General features: G+C 38.3%; 2 protein-coding genes across 2 annotated transcripts; both read right to left on the bottom strand.

Moving 5' to 3' along the window:
- Window positions 1-5,306: 5,306 nt before the first annotated feature.
- Window positions 5,307-6,886, bottom strand: LOC116130310 (uclacyanin 1-like). The gene is made up of 3 exons (XM_031416056.1): window positions 6,566-6,886; window positions 6,007-6,459; window positions 5,307-5,891 (listed from the first exon to the last, which is right to left on the bottom strand). The coding sequence occupies exons 1-3, from the start codon at window positions 6,747-6,749 to the stop codon at window positions 5,455-5,457; spliced, it is 1,074 nt and encodes a 357-aa protein (XP_031271916.1). The 5' UTR covers window positions 6,750-6,886; the 3' UTR covers window positions 5,307-5,454.
- A 10,368-nt stretch (window positions 6,887-17,254) lies between these two features.
- Window positions 17,255-18,420, bottom strand: LOC116130317 (umecyanin-like). The gene is made up of 2 exons (XM_031416064.1): window positions 17,892-18,420; window positions 17,255-17,774 (listed from the first exon to the last, which is right to left on the bottom strand). The coding sequence occupies exons 1-2, from the start codon at window positions 18,064-18,066 to the stop codon at window positions 17,431-17,433; spliced, it is 519 nt and encodes a 172-aa protein (XP_031271924.1). The 5' UTR covers window positions 18,067-18,420; the 3' UTR covers window positions 17,255-17,430.
- Between the last annotated feature and the right edge of the window lie 1,875 nt (window positions 18,421-20,295).

Genomic DNA, 20,295 nt, shown 5'->3' with positions numbered 1-20,295 from the left:
ATTATTGATATTTACAAAGTTAACTAAAAACAATTACACAAAAGAAAAAAAAAAAATTGTGGGCTAACCCGGCTCGGCCTGCATCATAACCCATCGGGTTAGGGTTGGCGTGCAGGGTTAGGCCAGCCTCTCTGGTCAAGAGACGGGCCTAACCCGACCAACCCTTGTTACCCGCCGCAGGCCTAGCCAGACGGGTTATTTTTCCACCACTTCTATCCTGTGAGTCTGTGAGAAATATCAAAGAACCCTCTTTGAGAATAGAGATAGAGTTGTGGTCATGGCAACAAAGTGGTGTCATCACTTTTCAGACAGATACCAATCAGATACTTATGTCAGGGCAAAAGTGAAGAACGGCTGTTGGGAATTATGATGGCAATGCATAAAAATTATCGTTAGTCACAAACTAGAGTAATTAGTGCATTTGTTTCTTGAGCTTTGGCGCGTATGTTAAATTACAAACAAAATTAGAGATGGCAAGGGCCCCATATTTTTGGGTACCCGGCCAGCCTGGCCTAAAAAGGTCAGGCTTTATCCGATGTTCACAGGCTTAGGTTTGGACCTAGGCCTGATTTTAAGGCCCGATCTCAGGTACGGGTCGGGTCTGGGTATGTCTTCAGGCCCTGCCTAGCCCGATAATTTTAGTATTAATTTTACTAAATTATCTTTATACTATATATTTAATTACAAGATTATCTTACGTATATACCAATTTTTCTCAAACCCTAATCTCATCCCATTTGATTGGGTATTCAAAAATAAATTAATATTTAAAAACTATTTTTAGAATTAAAAATATAAAAAAATTGAAATTTATTAATATTTAGAAATTCACATTATAAAAATGGGTGGGCTTGGGCCGGGCTTGAGGTTACAAAAAACTCATCGGACTGGACTTAGATTTTACCTATCATACCAATGACAGGTCCGGGCCGGACTTGGGCCTTTGTCAGGTTGGGCTTGGGCCTGAGTCAAGGGGTATCCAGTCCTGGCCCGGGCCATTGCCATCACTAAACAAAATGCAGATATCAAGGAANCTCTTTTTTCCTTACCAAGTTTTTGTCCCATTGGGTTTTTCTTGGTAAGGTTTTTAGCAAGGCAATAATTGTTGTAATTTCTTATTTTATTTTTTGATAAATGAATAAATCTAATTTTTCTTATATTACAATTTTATTGTATTAAAATTGAATTAATATTTGAAATGTTAACAAAAAAAAATTAATTTAATTGAATTATTGATATTTGAAAAGTTATCTAAAAACAATTACACAAAAGAAAAAATTAAAAAACAAAAAACAAAAATTATGGGCTAACCCGGCCTGGTCCGCATCATAACCCGTCGGGTTAGGGTTGGCGGGCAGGGCTGGGCTAGCCTTTCTGGCCAAGAGGCGAGTCGGGTTAGGAGGTCGAGTCAGGCTCGACCCACCAATCCCTATAACCCGTCGCAGCCGGGCCGGGTGGGTTATTTTTCCACCTTTACTCAGCATGGTAACGTACTGGTTTATCAAGACAATGAACCTCAAACCTACGGTGACGTTATATCGGATCTAGATTCCACAAAATGGCTTGAAGGCATGAAATTGGAAATGGACTCCATGTACCAGAACCAAGTATAGACTCTGGTGGATTTACCCGAAGGCTCAAACCCATAGGATGTAAATGGGTCTTCAAGAAGAAGACAAACATAGAAGGTAACGTGCATACCTATAAAGCACGGTTGGTTGCCAAATGTTTCAAAAAAAAGCATGACATAGACTATAATGAATCTTTTTCACTAGTAGCAATGCTAAAGTCCATTCGGATTATGCTTGCAATAGCTGCATACCGTGATTATGAGATTTGGCAAATGGATATCAAAATTGCTTTTCTGAACATAAACCTTGAAGATGATGTCTATATGACGCAACCCGATGGTTTCGTTCTTGAAGGACAAGTAGAACAGGTATACAAGTCGCAAAGCTCAATATATGGACTTAAGCAAGCATTAAGGAGCTAGAACATTCATTTTGATGAAGCCGTTAAAGAATTCGATTTCATCAAAAACAAAGATGAGCCATGTGGTTATAAGAAGTCCAATGGGAGTGCAATGGCATTCCTAATATTATATGTCAACGACATATTACTAATTAGGAATGATATATCGAATTTACAAACGGAAAAGACTTGGTTATCCAAGTGCTTTTCTATGAAGGTCTTAGGTGAAGCAGCCTACATCCTTGGTATCAAGATCTATCAAGATAGATTATATAGGTTGCTCGACCTAAGTCAAAGTATATACATTGACAAGGTGCTAAAGAGATTTAGTATGGAAGAATCCAAGAAAGGACTTCTTCCTATGTCACATGGTTTTTATCTCTCAAAGGACATGTGTCCAAAATCATCCGAGGAGAGAGATAAGATAAATAGGATACCATATGCATCTGATATTGGATTCATAATGTACGCCATGTTATGTACTTGGATTGATGTCTCATATGCTTTAAGCATTTGTTGTAGATATCCATCGGATCCAAGTGAGAATCATTGGATAACAATCAAGAACATTCTTAAGTACCTGAAGAGGACTAAGGATATGTTCTTGGTTTATGGAGGAGAGGATGAACTCACTGTAAGAGGATATAGTGATGCCAGTTTTCGAACTGATAGAGATGACTATCGATCACAATCAGGTTTTGTCTTTTGTCTCAATGGAGCTGTAGTGAGTTAGAAAAGCTTAAAGTAGAGTACTATAGTTGATTCTACAATGGAGGCTGAGTACATTGCATTATCAGATGCAGCCAAAGAGGCGGTATGGATCAAGAAGTTCATTACTAAACTTGGTGTGGTTCCAATCATTGTTGATCCAGTACAATTATTCTTTGACAACAATATGGCCATTGCTTAGGCCAATGAACCACTGTCTCATTAGAGATCCAAACATATACTCAAACGATTCCACCTAATCAGGAAAATTGTTTAGATAAGAGATGTGCAAATAAGTAGAGTACCTACCGATGACAACATCACAGACCCGCTTAAAAAAGCACTGTCGCAATAGAAGCATGATAGGCACCTAGCTTCAGTTGGTATTAAATATGTAAATGATTTTCTATAAGTGCAAGTGGGAGATTGTTATAGTAGGTGCCCTAGAGTCAATCATACTGTTGTATGTTAACTCTATGAATCATGTTATTTTATTAATAAAAGGCATCATTTATATTATGTAAGGTATATTCCATATGTATGTGATAATATATGTCCTTAGAGTGGTTGAACCATAACAAGGGAATCAAGCAGTGTTAAGTCTTGATTGTGAGATCCCTATGATCACATTTGGTGGCTATTCTAGAAATGTCCGTAGCCCCAGTATTATCCTGACTTAGGACATACATAATACAATAAGATTATCATAGTGTTGAACAACCCTACCAGAAGGTAGTGACAAATCTCACATGTCAATGTTGTTTGGTGACAACTTAGTGCGACGCATGGGTGCTTGTTATTCACAAGTTCATCGAATTGGCCCATATAGATGGTAACCCCAATGTCTAAGGAATACATCCTCTAACGGATGGTGGTTCATGTGGTACTTAGACTTGAGATCACCAAAGCATTGTGTGTAAACATTGGTGTAGTTTGACACTAGTCTAACATAATCCTATTTAGGGTTATCAGTATGGTGGTGATTGGCTGCATTGAGAAGTACACTATGGCCATGGTGGATTGAGAAAGGATTCATCACCCCTGAGTATAGGAGAAATTATCTCGGTGAGATATTTGGTAAGAGACAACGACCTTAAATCTGTGGCCACGGTGGAATCAAGTTTTTGCTCGGTTAGTCGATTAGTCCAATAACCGAATCTGAATATGTCAAGGTGGCTCATACTTGAAGCTGACATTATTTCTATGCTTCAAACCTTGATAAGATAATAGATGATGAAAAGATTTGATTGCATGGTAACCATACTATTGATAGGTAGGGAATACGTTGAACCCGAATCTGTTAGGTAGCCATGATGCCTTGCTAGAGGCCAATCTTGGTATGTGTGTAATGAGATGATTAATAGGGTGTTGATCATAATATTACTCACTGCTGATATGATAAGGAGTCTGCATGTCACACATTTAAAAGGCAATTTAAAGAAGATAACAAGTGAGGGGCATTTTCATCATTTACTGATAAAAGGGTATTTTGGTAAATGTTAAGGAGCAATTAAATTTGTTGGAAAGGTTGTTGCCTGGATCTAATCCCGTATTGGATTTAATTTATAAGATTGAAAATATCATTAGTTAAATATATATATATTGGTGTATATAAGTTTTAAATATTGAATAATTATTATTGGATGAATAAAATAATAATTGCTTAATACCCGGTTAATTAATTTCTTCGAAAATCATAATATCTAATTATTTAATTAGATGGGGGTATATTAGTAATAGATCCTAATAAGGGGAGATTAGGGTTAGCCTATAAAAAGGCATTTTTCCTTAAATATCCCATATCCCTTCAATTGCCGCCAAGCTAAAGGTTGAGAGAAAAAATTCTCTAACATTTTTCTTAACTCTTTTCTTCTTTAAACTACACAAATCACTCTAGCAAATTGATTATGTGTGGTTCGGGTGTGCAAATTACCCGTTACCCAAACCGAACACGATAACCGAACTAAATTGAACCAAATTTTTCGGATACCCAAAAATCTAGGTCAGGTTCGGGTAGTACATTAGGAAATACCAAATTTTTGGTTTAGGTACCGAGTCAGATTAAGAATAAATTGAATACCCGAATTATACCCGGTTTAAATAAAAAAAAAAAAAAAAAAGGAAAATCGCAACTTCTCCAATTCTCTAGTTCTCATCTTCTTCTTCTTAAATCTCAACTTCTCCAAATCAATTTAACCTAACCAACCACCACCCTTTTCTTCCTTGAGCCTCACCCATCAAAACCCTTCAACACTTGTCCTTNAGTGATCAAGAAACATATAAAATAAGTTTATCAAGTATTCCATGTCAAACATAATTAAACATAGACTTGAAGATAGAAGAGCAGGACCATTGCGTACACTTGGCTTTGACTTTTTGATTAGAATTGTTAATTTTCTACCCCAAAATATCGCTTGTCGGGTATACAATTAAAAAAAAAAAAAAAAAAAAAAAATTCTTGATACCTACCAAACCTACCCTTATCTGTGAATGATAGAAACTGCTGCTTAGTAATCTTGTCAAATCCAGATCCTCAATCGATATATCAGACAAAAGATTATCGTGATATGGGTTGAAAATTTGAGATCTAGTTAGTACGATCATTAATGTTTAATTAGAAAATAAAATCACAAAGCCAAAATGTCAAAATCTGCTTTATTGTTGTAATACAAAAATCTCAATTTCTGTAACATGTCAACTTCTGGTAAAATGAATCACATTGATAATGGCTAATACATTGAACTTACAAAGAAAATGACTAACTCTATACCACGTCTAATACAACAAACCTATAACGATAATGGCTAAGAAAGTGATAGATAAGCCGGCAGCATTTAGAGACTTAGCAGAGTTTCCTGATTGATCAGAAGGGGTGGTCGCACCTGTTGGAGATGGCGCTGAAGGAGTGTTTGTAGAAGGAGGAGTGGCAGTACTGGGTGATGGTGGCGTGGCAGTACCGGGTGATGGTGGCGTGGCAGTACTGGGCGATGGTGACGCGGCAGTGCCGGTTCCGGTGACGTTGATGGCCAGCTCTTGGCCAGCTGAACAGTGATTAGGGAAGGTACAGATGTAGAAATGTTCGCCAGGAGTTGTGAGAGTAATTCTTGTAGGTGGGTTTGAATTGAAAGAAATGGTGTTGTTACTGTCGCATGATCCGTATGCTTGTTTTGACACCTCGGCCACATCGTGAGCATTCATCGCATAGTTGAAAACTGCAAATAGAAATAAGAGAGATTATTCATGTTAGATGTGTTTAGTGTTTTCAAACACATTCAATAGAAAATCAAGATCATTTAAAAAAAATATTAAAAATCTAATTGTCCTCACCTAGAATATCTCCAACCACGAAGGTCTTGCCACGAACCCAGTTTTGGTAACCAGCGGAAGTGTTTGGTGGAATAATCCACCCCATATTATCTCCAACAACGTAAGTCACTGGTGCTCTTGTGGGAGATGGTGTTGGTGCAGTTGTTGGTGTTGGTGTTGGTGGTGGTGGTGGTGCAGTAACGGGTGTTGGTGTTGGAGCGTTAACGGGAGAGGGAGCAGTGGAGGGTTGAGGAGCCGGAGAAGCAGCTGCAGCACTAGCGTTGATCATCAACTTTTGGCCGCCACTGCAGTGGCCAGGAACTGTGCAAATGTAGTAATACTCGCCTGATGAAGTCAGAGTAATGTTTGCAGGACTATTTGTTTCTCTCGAAATGGGACTACTAGTGTTGCATGCATTAAATGCACCATCTGTGACTTGAGCAACGTCATGTCTTCCAGCGGCGAAATTGAACACTGAACAAACCATAAAAATTAAACACATTAAAATTATACATATAAAACTTTTGATCGATTCATTTACAACTGTGAAGAGACCATAATTTTAAAAAAGGAAAGTTACCTAGAACGTCACCAACTTTGAAGGTCTGATTTGCAGCCCATGTTGTGTAAGTATCAGTACTTGGAGGGACAATCCAGCCTAGGGCATCACCCACTATATGTGTTGTCTGTGCCTTGGAGCTATGAAGCAGAGCCGCTATAGCAACAATTGCTACAACAAAAATTTTGTTCAAACTTCTAGCCATTGCCTAGTATGTGTTCTTAAACTCAGGTCGCGCCTGCTTTGTTTTATAATCAAGTCGCCTCTGCTCTGCTTTCTCTGTTTTTGGGCTCTGTTTTTTCTTTATAAGAGGATAAGAACTCAAGTTATATAAGTGTTTGGGATATCATATCCCTATATATATGTCAACTTTTATAATAAGATAAATTATTTAATAAGCATATTCCAGTTACTTTATATTTATTCGGATTTGCATCTTTTGTAATGTCTACAATTATCATATTTTCTTATTGAATAGACTCAGAAATTTTGATGGAGTCTGAGACGTTGGATGGACGAAACGTGCATGATATTTGACGGTGTGATCAACGAACCGATTTGTTTGGAGTTAGCTGATTCTACATTGGCTGCGTTTACTTTGAAGTTTGCATAATTTCTTGACATTGCCGCGTTAGAATACACCAAACTTTGAGACTAGAGGCGTTTACTGGTCAAATATTTGAAGCCGTGTTAGAATTGATACACACAACTTTGTGATTTTGGGCGATTATTAGTCAATGCTTTTTTAATGTTGTGTAAAGTGTAATTGTCATTAAAGAAGAATATAACAACCATGGAGTATGGAGCATGATATGCGCGGTTGGTTCCTAGAAAGGTTAGGTGAAATGGGGGAGCATTCCAGAATACTATTAAAAGTCCGATCTGTATTACAACTCAATCTAACATTTAATGGAATTGACTTGGCAAGTCAATGTTTGCTGATTATACTTTGGTCATGGGTTATGCCGAGAGGGTAATTTTACCCTCTCTTGTGGATTATCAGATGACTTAATGGTAACCATCCAGAAAAGGTACTTTACTTCCACAAAATCCTTCTGTTTTTGGTAAGGAATCAAAATAAGGTAATCCCGTACATATATATAAATGCCATTTAAGTTGAATACTTTGACAATAACAAGGTATCCAATGTGAAGTATGGTTAAGTTTTAAATTTCACAGCTTAAACCTCTTCTCTCTAACCATAGAAGGTGATTCCCCTATCTTACCAGAATCTCTTAATCGCTAAACTCGTTGAACACTGTAGACAATACCCATGTGAGGAACCATCTAGATTCAACATATATTGCACAATACTCGTTTAACACGCTAGACATCACTATAAATGATAATCTTATTGTTCACTTTAATATATTTACAAGTTATTTCTTTAACATGATTATTCCTTTCACATACAAACTTGATGAGACACAAAATAAATGGATTAAAGCATGAACATCAATTCAATGTATGTGGATGATTGATTCTATCACAAAAGATTCATAACACATCAATTATGTACAAGAGTTTGTTTTCTTAGTACATATATATACTAAAAACTCTTATATGTTTTAGTTTTACTATAAATTATTAACATATCTTTTGAATTGAAGTTTTGAATTAAAAATTCAACATTAAATTCTAATCATTCTATGGAGATTTGATAATTAAAAAGTAATATTTAATATTGTCAACTCAACAAATTTATGAACTCACGAATGAACGGTAAGTATTTTGTTTAAAATGAATAAAACTGTAATAAGGGTTAAAATGTAATTTAGGTTTCTATTTTTCTAAAATTTGCTTCTCGGGGTATTTTAGACTTTTCATAATAGATTATGTAATTGATAACAGAGTTTAGTAGGGACTATTTTGCAAGTGAAAAATATATGTGGCCTGAATTTTTGTAAAAATATAACCTAGGGATGTCAACTTTTTTTTTTTCCTGTGATAGACTTTCTCAGAACACCTTCTTTCTTGAATTCAGCCTTGTGTAGCACTTTTTGTGGCGCCAACTTTTCAACATGCACCGGTACCTCAAGTCTATCTGGATGTGTCCATTCATCAAATATCATGAGCCTTGTTATGCCTAGAAAATCAGGGCTGATGCGAGCTTACGTCAACCAGCGCCAATCAGAGTTCAGAAAGACTTTGTGCTGTCTAAGAGTTGCCACGTCGTCAAAAGACAAAAAGAGTATAGCTGTCATCAACTTGGCAGACTCAGGCTTTATCTATGAGTGGATGGGAGTCGTCCACCTGTCTGAGCCTTGCACGATTTAAGGATATCTCCTATGTAATCAGCCAATGGGAAGCGCGGTAGGAATTGTATTACACATGCTCACTTGCAGACTTGTAATCATTACCCTGAAACCTTCTACTATAAATAAATAGAGGGCTCCCCCTCTCATTTTCGGGAATTTGATTAAAAAAAACTGCATTCTGATTGTAACCTATTATTCTCAAAGCACTGATAACCTACGAGAAAGAGACTGACGTGATATTCTCTCTGAATAATCAGTCATGTGTACCTCTGCTCACTGTTCGCTATATGCGAGCTTCTGTAACCTCATATGTATAAAAGAACAGTGGATGTAGGATTCGCTTTAAGCATCTGAATCACTTCAAAAATCATCTTCCATTTTCTTCATTGCCTCTTTCACTCACCTGTAATTTCTAAGTCAACTTAGCACTTTACACGTGCGAATCGTTGGTGTCAAAATCAAACATCAACAGTTTGGCGCTAGAAGGAGGGCGTGATTTGGTATCCACTCTTCATCAAGAATCTCTGATCAATTAGCTCTACTTGCTAACAAATGACTTGTGGTTTCAAAATCGAGCGAACCAGCCCCAACCCCGAGGAGATCCCCTTGGGTACAGGACGATACTTCTTTTGAAGTACCTCCCATTTTGCAAAATACCACAGCGGATTTTCCCTCGAGCTCACAGCTCTATCCAACTGTGAGGAGTTACCGGAGAGGTTCAACAATACTCTCGAAATGGTTAGCCGAAGGCTAAACCGTTTGGATCAGGTCGTACTGCTCAATTCTGATAAGGTGGTGCCGCCACCAAAGTCGCCTGTAGATCACGCTAAAGCGTGAAAATGGGCGAAAGCCAATACCGCGTGCCCTACAACGCTTAAAGACAAGGGAAAACAGGTGGCAGATAATGGGCCAAAGGGCTTAAAGGGACCAACGATTGCCAATCATGAAGCAGGTAGCATACCCATGGCTTTACAACTTGGCGATATGTCGTATCAGGAGTCGTCCCACGCCACATCGCTTGGGCACCTTCGAAAGAGTACAAGGCAGGGAGATTCCCTTCATCGTTGGCATAATGGTCCTGACCATCACCACAAGGGAAATGTTCACCATACACGGGTCGGTTTTGACCACCGTGGAGGTCGGGATAAGTCCCCTGGCCATTCAATGCCCACACATGGCTCTAGCTAGCGTGTGTCGAGGAACGTCGAAGGCTCTGGTAGAGATGAGGAAGAGTCCGACCTGCAGTCTTTCCTCAACCACAATCGTGAAGGCCGAACCCACGTTGCGGAAAGCGATCCCCAGATAGCTCTGCTTCCTTAGATTGAGGAGTTATAACGAGTTCTAGATCAACTTAGAGCTCGGCTGAATGAGCGTAGGTGAGCCGCTGAAGCTCCCCTTTTTCTCTAATAGTGTTAGCTGCTCCTCTCCCGTTAAAGTTTAGAATGCCCGATATGTGAGCATTGGATGGGAATTCTGATCTGCAGGATCACCTCTATGAGTTTAACGACCTCATAGAGCTTCACCAAGTTTCCAACTTAGCCAAATGTCGCTGTTTGGCATGACTCTAACTGCCCATGCCAAGTGCTGATTTAGATTGCCCATGCCCATGCCCATGCCTATGCCCATGCCTATGCCAAACGTCGACGTGGTTATCTCCTTCACATTAAATGTGCCCTCATCCACACCTAATGCTTTAAAAGAGAATGTTGTTTCAGCATGACTTGCATTTAATGCTTATGGTTGACACTTATTACAGAAAGACACGTCTGTCAGATAAAACTTATTTTATTGACCAAGACAACTGTCAAGTGCAACGAATAACATCTGAATAGGTCATTTGAAAAAAAAAAAAAAACACTCTTCCCCATTTATCAAACTCGGAGTGAAGTGATTTTCAACTTTCGACAGCAAAATACTCTAAGTACTTTCAGGTCGTGGATGACATATAGAGTTCGAAACACATCGGTATAGCACTAGGTAGGATCCGACATAGGTTGCTGAACCTTTTGGGACAATCACCTCAGGTCGCTTGTGTAACTCTCGAAGATCCATGTCGCAACCTCTATTCAGTTCATTGGTCGAGTGAAGTCATCGACCTTGTTTCAATCAGGCTGTTCTCAACTGATAGTTCGAGCAAGTGCTCTTAGAAATAAGTCAGGTTGCGGCATAATCATGAAGTTCTCAAGATTCAATTTTTGAACCTTAAGAACTGGGGAGCTTCTGTTATACCTAGAAAATCAAGGCTGACGTGAGCTTACGTCAACAAGCGCCAATCAGAGTGCAGGAAGGCTTTGTGCCATCCAAGAGCTGCCATGTCATCAAAAGACAGAAAGAATATAGTTGTCATTAACTTGGCAGACTCAGGCTTTATCTACGAGTGGATGGGAGTCGCCCACCTGTCCGAGCCCTGCGCGATTTGAGGATATTTCCTATGTCATCAGCCAATGGGAAGCGCGGTAGGAATTGTACTACACCTGCCCACTTACAGACTTGTAATCATTACACTGAAACCTTCTATTATAAATAGAGGGCTCCCCCTCTCATTTTCAGGATTCTGATTGTAACATTTTATTCTCAAAGCACTGATAACCTGCGAGAAAGAGACTGACGTGATATTTTCTCTAAATAATCAGTCATTTGTACCTCTGCTTACTACTCATTATTTGCTATACGCGACTTCCTGTAACCTCATATATATATAAAAGAACAGTGGATGTAAGATTCACTTTAAGCATCCGAACCACTTTAAAAATCATCTTCCATTTTCTTCATTGTCTCTTTCATTCACGTGTAATTTCTAAGTCAACTTAGCACTTTACAAGTGCGAATCGTTAGTGTCAAAATCAAGCATTAACAAGTATGTTTGGCCGAGCTTATGAAAATTAAGTTCCCCTCAACTTATATTTTTTGGCTTATAAGCTTTAGAGTTTATAAGTTGGTTTGACCAGCTTATAGCTCACAAACACGATTTAAGGATATCTCCTATGTAATCAGCCAATGTGAAGCGCGGTAGGAATTGTATTACACCTGCTCACTTGCAGACTTGTAATCATTACCCTGAAACCTTCTACTATAAATAAATAGAGGGCTCCCCCTCTCATTTTCAGGATTCTGATTAAAAAAAACTGCATTCTGATTGTAACCTATTATTCTCAAAGCACTGATAATGTAGGAGAAAGAGACTGACGTGATATTCTCTCTGAATAATCAGTCATTTGTACCTCTGCTCGCTGTTCGCTACACGCTAGCTCCTGTAACCTCATATGTATAAAAGAACAGTGGATATAGGATTCGCTTTACGCATCCGAACCACTTCAAAAATTATCTTTCATTTTCTTCATTGCCTCTTTCATTCACCTGTAATTTCTAAGTCAGCTTAGCACTTTACACGTGCGAATCGTTGGTGTCAAAATCAAGAATCAACAGTTTGGCACTAGAAGGAGGGCGTGATTTGGTATCCACTCTTCATCAAGAATCTCTGATCAATCAGCTCTACTTGTTGACAAATGGCTTGTGGTTTCGAAATCGAGCGAACTAGCCCTAGCCCCGATGAGATCCCCTTGGGTACAGGACGATACTTCTTCTGAAGTACCTCCCATTTTGCAAAATACCACAACGGATTTTCCCTCGAGCTCACAGCTCTATCCAACTGTGAGGAGTTATCAGAGAGGTTCAACAATACTCTCGAAATGGTTAACCGAAGGCTAAACCGTTCGGCTAAACCGTTTGGATCAGGTCATACTGCCTAATTTCGATAAAGCGGTACTGCCACCAAAGTCACCTGTAGGTCACGTTACAGCATGAAAACGGGTGAAAGCCAATACCGCGTGCCCTACAACGCTTAAAGACAAGGGAAAGCAGGTGGCAGATAATGGGCCCCAGGGCTCCAAGGGACCAGCGATTGCCAGTCATGAAGCAGGTAAAATACCCATGGCTTTACAACTTGGCGATATGCTGTATCATGAGCCGTCCCACGCCACATCGCTTGGGCACCTTCGAAAGAGTACAAGGCAGGGAGATTCCTTTCATCGTCGGCATAATGGTCCTCACCATCACCACAAGGGAAATGCTCACCATACATGGGTCGGTTTTAACCACCGTGGAAGTCGGGATAAGTCCCTTGGCCATTCAATGCCCACACATGGCTCTAGCTAGTGTGTGTCGAGGCACATCGAAGGCTCTGGTAGAGATGAGGAAGAGTCCGACTTGCAGTTTTTCCTCAACCGCAATCGTGAAGGTTGAACCCACGTTGCGGAAAGCGATCCCCAGATAGCTCTGCTTCCTTAGATTGAGGAGTTATAGCGAGTTCTAGATCAACTTAGAGCTCAGCTGAATGAGCGTAGGTGAGCCACTGAAGCTCCCCTTTTTCTTCAATAGTGTTAACTGCTTCTTTCCCGTTAAGGTTTAGAATGCCCGATATGCGGGCATTAGATGAGAATTCTGATATGCAGGATCACCTCTATGAGTTTAACGACCTCATAGAGCTTCACCAAGTTTCCAGCTTAGCCAACTTCGCTGTTTGACATGACTCTAACTGCCAATGCCAAGTGCTGATTTAGATTGCCCATGCCAAACGTTGGCGTGGTTATCGCCTTCACATTACATGTGCCCTCATCCACACTTAATGCTTTAAAAGAGAATGTCGTTTCAGCATGACTTGCATTTAATGCTTATGGCTGACACTTATTGCACAAAGACACGTTTGTCAGATAAAGCTTATTTTATTGACCAAGACAACTGTCAAGTGCAATGAATAACATCTGAAGAGGTCATTTGAAAAAAAAAAAAAAAAACACTCTTCCCCAGTTATCAAACTCAGAGTGAAGTGATTTCCAACTTCCGACAGCAAAATACTCTAAGTACTTTCAGGTCGTGGATGACAGATAAAGTTCGAAACACATCGGTATAGCACTAGGTAGGATTCGACATAGGTCGTTGAACCTTTTGGGACAAGCACCTCAGGTCGCTTATATAAATCTTGAAGATCCATATCGCAACCTCTATTCAGTTCGTTGGTTGAGTGAAGTCATCGACCTTGTTTCGATCAGGCTGTTCTCAACTGACAGTTCGAGCAAGTGCTCTTCAAAATAAGTTAGGTTGCGGCATAATCATGAATTTCTCAAGATTCAATTTTTGAACCTTAAGAATTGGGGAGCTTCTGTTATGCTTAGAAAATCAGGGCTGACGCGAGTTTACGTCAACAAGCACCAATCAGAGTTCAGGAAGGCTTTGTGCCATCCAAGAGCTGCCATGTCATCAAAAGACAGAAAGAGTATAGTTGTCATTAATGGCAGACTCAAGCTTTATCTACGAGTGGATGGGAGTCGCCCACTTGTCCGAGCCCTGCGCGATTTGAAGATATTTCCTATATAATTAGCCAATAGGAAGCGCGGTAGAAATTGTACTACACCTGCCCACTTACAAACTTGTAATCATTACACTGAAACCTTCTATTATAAATAGAGGACTCCCCCTCTCATTTTCGGGATTCTTATTATAACCTTTTATTCTCAAAGCACTGATAACCTGCGAGAAAGAGACTAACGAGATATTTTCTCTAAATAATCAGTCATTTGTACCTCTGCTTACTGCTTACTGTTTGCTATATGAGACTTCCTGTAACCTTATATATATATAAAAGAACAGTGGATGTAAGATTCACTTTAAGCATCCGAACCACTTTAAAAATCATCTTCCATTTTCTTCATTGCCTCTTTCATTCACATGTAATTTCTAAGCCAACTTAGCATTTTACAAGTGCGAATCATTAGTGTCAAAATCAAGTATCAACAAGCCTGTTTGGCCGAGCTTATGAAAATTAAGTTCCCCTCAACTTATATTTTTTGACTTATAAGCTTTAGAGTTTATAAGTTGGTTTGACCAGCTTATAAGCTCACAAACACCCCCCTTTTAGCCACCTTTTCCACTGCTCTTGTTGTAATGCCCTTGCCCCAATATTTTGAGGCTAAAACGTAATCAAGTTCACCTCTTGGTTTACTCTCACCTGAATTTTGTGTCACTGAAATTAAACCAATTGCCCTGTCATTTATGCAAAATTACCTGTGCCAAGGGTGGGATTTAGCTAGTGTATTGATGAAGTTAATGTCATCTTCTCTACTATTGTAAGAATCCCAAAGGCAAAAACGAGTCACGTTATCATCAGTAGCCCACACCATGAAATCATCAATGTCTCTGAAACCTCCAATGGCCTCAGAGAGACATCGGATAATTTGTCGTCGCCTTCTTTTACATTTGATTCCAAAGAATAATCCTCCATCTTACTCCTTCAACGAAATAGCTAGATTGCTTAAATGTTCACTTCTGTGATGTTCCCGTGGCCGATACCTTTGTGATGCATAGAAAAATGCAGAATGAGAGAGTTGTGGGGTGCTTAATTACTCTGATATACTAAAAATATGATAAGATAAAACTACTTGGAAATAAGCTGGAACTTAAAAAATTGAAGACCTTTCAGGGTTTACTTTTTATTACTTAATGAACAAGATAAATTAAGCAATTGCGATAAAATATTACATGTTTGCATTTGTTGACTGGGTCATATATATATATATATATATATACAAACAGAGAGAGAGAGAGAGAGAGAGAGCGCACTTATATTATTTTGGCAATTTATATATCGGTCAATTGCTTGAGAAGGGTAGAACCATATGAATAAGCCATAACTTCCTTGTCATTTCCTTTCAAGAGGTGACTGGTAATACCTCAGGGTCAGGTTTATAAAATAAGTTTTATTAGCAATATAATTTGTATATATTTGTAATGAGAAGCAGTATGTTATTACAATGTGTTTGTACAGTTAGCAGCAGATAATTAGTTAGTAGCAGAAGTTCAAACGGTTAGTATAGTTAGTTAGTGCAGTTAATTTACAGATATAGTTAACTGATATTGAGTTTACTTTTACTTATAACACTACCTATTCTCGAAATGTCTTCAACCTCACTGGTTTAGATTAGAGTGAATTGATACGGAAGCAATAATCAGAAATATTGTAATTTTTTTTTTTTTTTTTGTTGACCGAAGGTGTTTGGGCCAGCAATGTTTGATAGACATCTTGCTTAATTATAAATGACTCATCTTCAACAATATATCAATTTTAGAGACCTTCCCTCCACTTTCGGATCCGCTACTGCCTAACGTTAATAACGGGGGATCGCCATAAAAAAAATGAATTCTGGAGGTGTTACCTGTATTTCCTAGAGTTGGGGTTTAATTTTTTTTCATTTTGTATTAGTAAATGTTGGAATGTGAACACATTTTGATAACCGGTGAATATGTTGTTGTAGAAAAAAAAGGTAAGCAAGAAGAAGCGAAGGTTGAAGAACTCTGGAAACCAGAAACTCGTGGAGAAAGCAGTTCCAAAATTTGAGTTTTAGGAAAATCCTATTTTAGGAGTTTGAGCTTGGGAATATTTGTTTTCCTTTTCCTATCGTGAGATGAATTAGGAAAGTAGAATTGGTTAATGACTTTACTTTGAATTAAAGTAAGAGAATGAAATTAAAATATGGGAGTCCTATTAAGAATAAAAATATGAATCCTATTAGAAATTGGATGTCTCATATACTACCTAAAAATATAGAGGTGATAACCAATTCATGATTATGAGAAAAAGAATGTGAAAACACAAGGGTTTTGATGTAAGGGTTATTAAACACCATAGGGTAAAATGTCCTAGAAATTAGGATTGTTCCCGTCTTATATACTAGGTTGATGGTGTTATGCACTATTGTATATCGTGTTCATGAAATTATAATAAAATTCTCCCATCCATGGAGGTAGCGAGTTATGCTAAGTCAAGTAAATATCATGTTTATGTGTGCGTGATATTCTTCACATATTGCCGTTCTTTATTTTACTTTTACTCCTCCGATTTCTAACAGTAAAGGGAAGTGCCATGACTTCTACAATGTTTTTTCTGCTTAGAAGTGCTTAGGAAATCCTACAGATTGCATAATGAAATTTGATTTGCGTCATTTAGGATGTCAGTTTAGGTCACTATGCAACCGGGTCTTGTTGGCAAGAAAGTAGCTCTGGATTTCATAGTCAACATCAGTTGGTGAAGTTGTTCTTTCATACTAAGGAACTTTAGTCGTTTACTCAGCCCTGAGTAGATAATAGTCTCACTCACACCAAACCTTATTCCTTTGAGCAATGGCTTTTCCTTCCGCTAACAAAATCTACACAAGTTACAAAGACATTTCTTGAAAATATGAATGCAATTCGTTAATTGTATCCAATTTCAGTTGATTGAAGCCCGTTTCCACCCACCCCATTTGCTGCCTTTCTCTTGATTACTTACATCGCTACAATGGTTAAAATCCCTTTTCTGCTCAGTAATTTATGACTGCAGTGATTGAGTCTATTACAACAATACTATAAGCAAGGTCCTGTATACTGTAAATAATTGAGAGAATTTAAATCTCTTATCCGGTGAATCAACTAGAAAAAAACTGCCATAATCAAAGTAAAACCGCCGATGCAAACAGCCTTATTCAAATATACAAAACCAATATCATGATACAATGACTAGTATAAATCCGGAGCATATATATAAAACTAAAAACCCAAATTCTATATAGATTCAAGCAATACTATCAAGTTGAGGAACTAGCAGAATAAGCCGATGACAATAGACATTAAGAAAGCAAAAGTAAGGCCACGTGATGATGAGGCGGCGCTGGGAGGAGTTGTGGTGCCAGAAGGAGTGGTGGTGCCAGAAGGACCAGGGGATGTGTTATTATCAGAGTCAGCAACAACGTTAATGGCAAGCTTTTGGCCAGCGGAGCAGTGTCCAGAAATGGTACATATGTAGTAGTGTTCACCAGTGGTATTGAGGGTCAAAGTCACTGGTCCAGTTGTTAAAAGTTGGGAGGGATTTGCGGTGTTGCAGCTGTCATAAGCAGCCTTTGTGACTATGGCCACGTCATGCGCTCCTGTAGCGAAGTTGAAGACTGCAAGAAAGAATGGTGTTAATGTTAATCTTATCACAAATTTAACATAAACAAATTAAACAGCCATCAAAAGAGATGGATCAGTTATCAAGTACGCTTAAGAAATTAAAAATTCACCTAGATTGTCACCAATTTCGAAGACTTTATTAGCAGCCCAGGTGGTATAATCAACACCAGAGCTCGTCCAGCCACTTGTGTCACCAACAGTGTAATCATCGGCATATGTGACCTGCAGCATCGCTGCCGATAAAACTAGAGCTATAACAGCTTCTGCCATACTGATCCTAGCCATAGTTTGTTTGTGTAGTGTTCACCGATCTCAGGTCGCCCCTGGTTATTTCCGCTCTTTAATTGGTTTGGACTTTGGAGTTTGTTTGCTGGGCAGTTAATGTGTTGAGTATATATAGAAGAACTCAACTGTGGTTGGGTGCTTTCTGGTGCACAGATGGCTTTGCTTGAAGCCGTGTAATATGATGTCAGTTGTCCTTATTTGACCGGAGATTTCCTGCAGCGGGGCAGTTGTTGAATGGCATCAGCAAAAGCAAACTAAGTCAATTCAGAGAAGGGATCCATTATTTTTTATTGCTTGATCCGTAATTTTTGCTACAGCCTACACTTCCTTATCATTTTTCAATACGAAAGAACAATTGGGATGATTATATTTTAATTATGAACACTGTTCCTTGGAATTCCCAATAGTCAATAATGGACATATTATTTTAGATATAAGCCGACCAGAATATATATCCGTAATTTAATATATCATTATTGATTTTGTCAGCTTAATCCATCTGTGATGTCTATGGCCATTCATATTGGGGCAGCTTGGCATTTGGTGAGACACTGCCACACTGCTTATATAAATGGCGAAAAACAAATTATTGGAGCTGTGACCTCATAGCTAGAGCATCATGATCTCATGAACACACATAAAAAACAAAAAAAACAAAAAAAAAATTTTTTGCTGAATCACTTTGAAACATAAATCTAAATTTGGTGACAAGATCTCGGCCAGAATTTAGCCAAAATTATAAACTTTTCTGTTTGGGTCATAACCCTTCATTCACATACCATATATGTGGGGCAGTGTGCATTTTTATACTAGTATTTGTGTTTGAGAAGTTTCAAGGAAATAATTGCAGGGTCTTTCAAATCTTTCCTTCACTCATTATTAAAAACTAGCTGGGAATGAATTTTCGGTGTGCATATTATAGAACGATGTAATCCTTTGACTAAAGTATAGACGTGGTTGTCGCAATGTCCGTTGGGTACGTTCTTCCGTTCCCATATACAATGTAAACGCTGCCTGTAGGTCATCTTCAATCTTATAAATTTATTTAAGGCCACGTTTTCAATTAAATCATTTTGTTGACACTTGATTTTGGACACCAACGACTCGCACATGGAAAATACTGAGCTGACTCAGGAGACACACGTGATGGATCCATGAGATTTGAATATGGAGCTGAGATTATATATTTTGCAGAAAAATAAATAAAAGATTGGCAAGAGGGGGTTTTTATAGTGGTTCGGATGCTCAACAAGTGACTCCTACATCCATTGTTATTTTATTTCTCACTGACTATTTCTATGATATTGCCTGTAAGGCATACAAAGAGGAAGAAATCAGTGTTTACAGAGAGAGAATGAAATGAAGCTCAAATCTCAGCCTAGCCTCCTTCTTCGGGAAGAGGAGTGCCCATTTATACACCTTTGCACTCAATATAATGAGTGTTTTGCAAGTTGCCTTGACACATGGAAGGCTCTCGTCCATTCATCTCTTGAAATGAGATAAAGTTTGTGAGAATATCTTTGGAGATATGGGTTTGGCAGCTGGTACAAGAAGATATTAAAATGAGCTGACATAGACGTGACTTTTTAAGTATAACACATTTAAACCGGAGTTCATAATTGTTTAATGAAGAAAAGAACCATGCATGATATCTTGAGTCTATATGTTCAAATTTCAGAATTGGAAGTTTCTCGTTAAAAAAGAAAAGTCTAGCATTTTAGGTAACAAAGTATTTGGGCGAACATAAAAAATGGTTGGATTGGATGTTGGTCAGCTACTTTGATAAATCATTAAACCTTGTATTACAAATTACATTGATGGGATCATCCATAAACCCAAGAAATCACGCTGCTCAATTGGTCAGAATTTATGTGCGCCTTTATACTGTAGTTTGTCAAGCAGGGAAACTTCGATAGACTCTTAAACACTCATGAATTATTACGTTTTCTGAATATAAATGTTTTTGACGAATTAGAGCATAAAGAAATTGAGCCATCATGAGACTGAACAAAATTAATGCATTACATAATCAGCAGTTATGGCCATTGACCAGGCTACACGTTGATTCCCAGATTTCTTCTTTCGACTTGTATATTTATGGCCCTTTTCTTCTTTCTGAGATTATTTTAACATATTTCTTTCTCTTTTTCCACATGAAAAGAAAAGTCCCACAAAAATTAGGCAAGTTTTCGTTACGTCATTTTTACCAATAATTTGGTCTGGCTAGGC

The sequence above is a fragment of the Pistacia vera genome, unplaced genomic scaffold (assembly GCF_008641045.1).
Source record: "Pistacia vera cultivar Batoury unplaced genomic scaffold, PisVer_v2 Contig219, whole genome shotgun sequence".
In the NCBI taxonomy this organism is placed as follows: domain Eukaryota; kingdom Viridiplantae; phylum Streptophyta; class Magnoliopsida; order Sapindales; family Anacardiaceae; genus Pistacia; species Pistacia vera.
This window is presented reverse-complemented; position numbering and strand designations above follow the sequence as displayed.

Bases quoted from the DNA above. Each gene is read 5' to 3' on its own strand.
- LOC116130310 (XM_031416056.1), bottom strand. From the start codon at position 6,749: ATGGCTAGAAGTTTGAACAAAATTTTTGTTGTAGCAATTGTTGCTATA. The intron at 6,460-6,565 runs GTAACTTTCCTT...TGGTTTGTTCAG, and splicing joins CAAAGTTGGTGACGTTCTAG to TGTTCAATTTCGCCGCTGGA. The intron at 5,892-6,006 runs GTGAGGACAATT...TTCTATTTGCAG, and splicing joins CGTGGTTGGAGATATTCTAG to TTTTCAACTATGCGATGAAT.
- LOC116130317 (XM_031416064.1), bottom strand. From the start codon at position 18,066: ATGGCTAGGATCAGTATGGCAGAAGCTGTTATAGCTCTAGTTTTATCG. The intron at 17,775-17,891 runs GTGAATTTTTAA...TCTTTCTTGCAG, and splicing joins CGAAATTGGTGACAATCTAG to TCTTCAACTTCGCTACAGGA.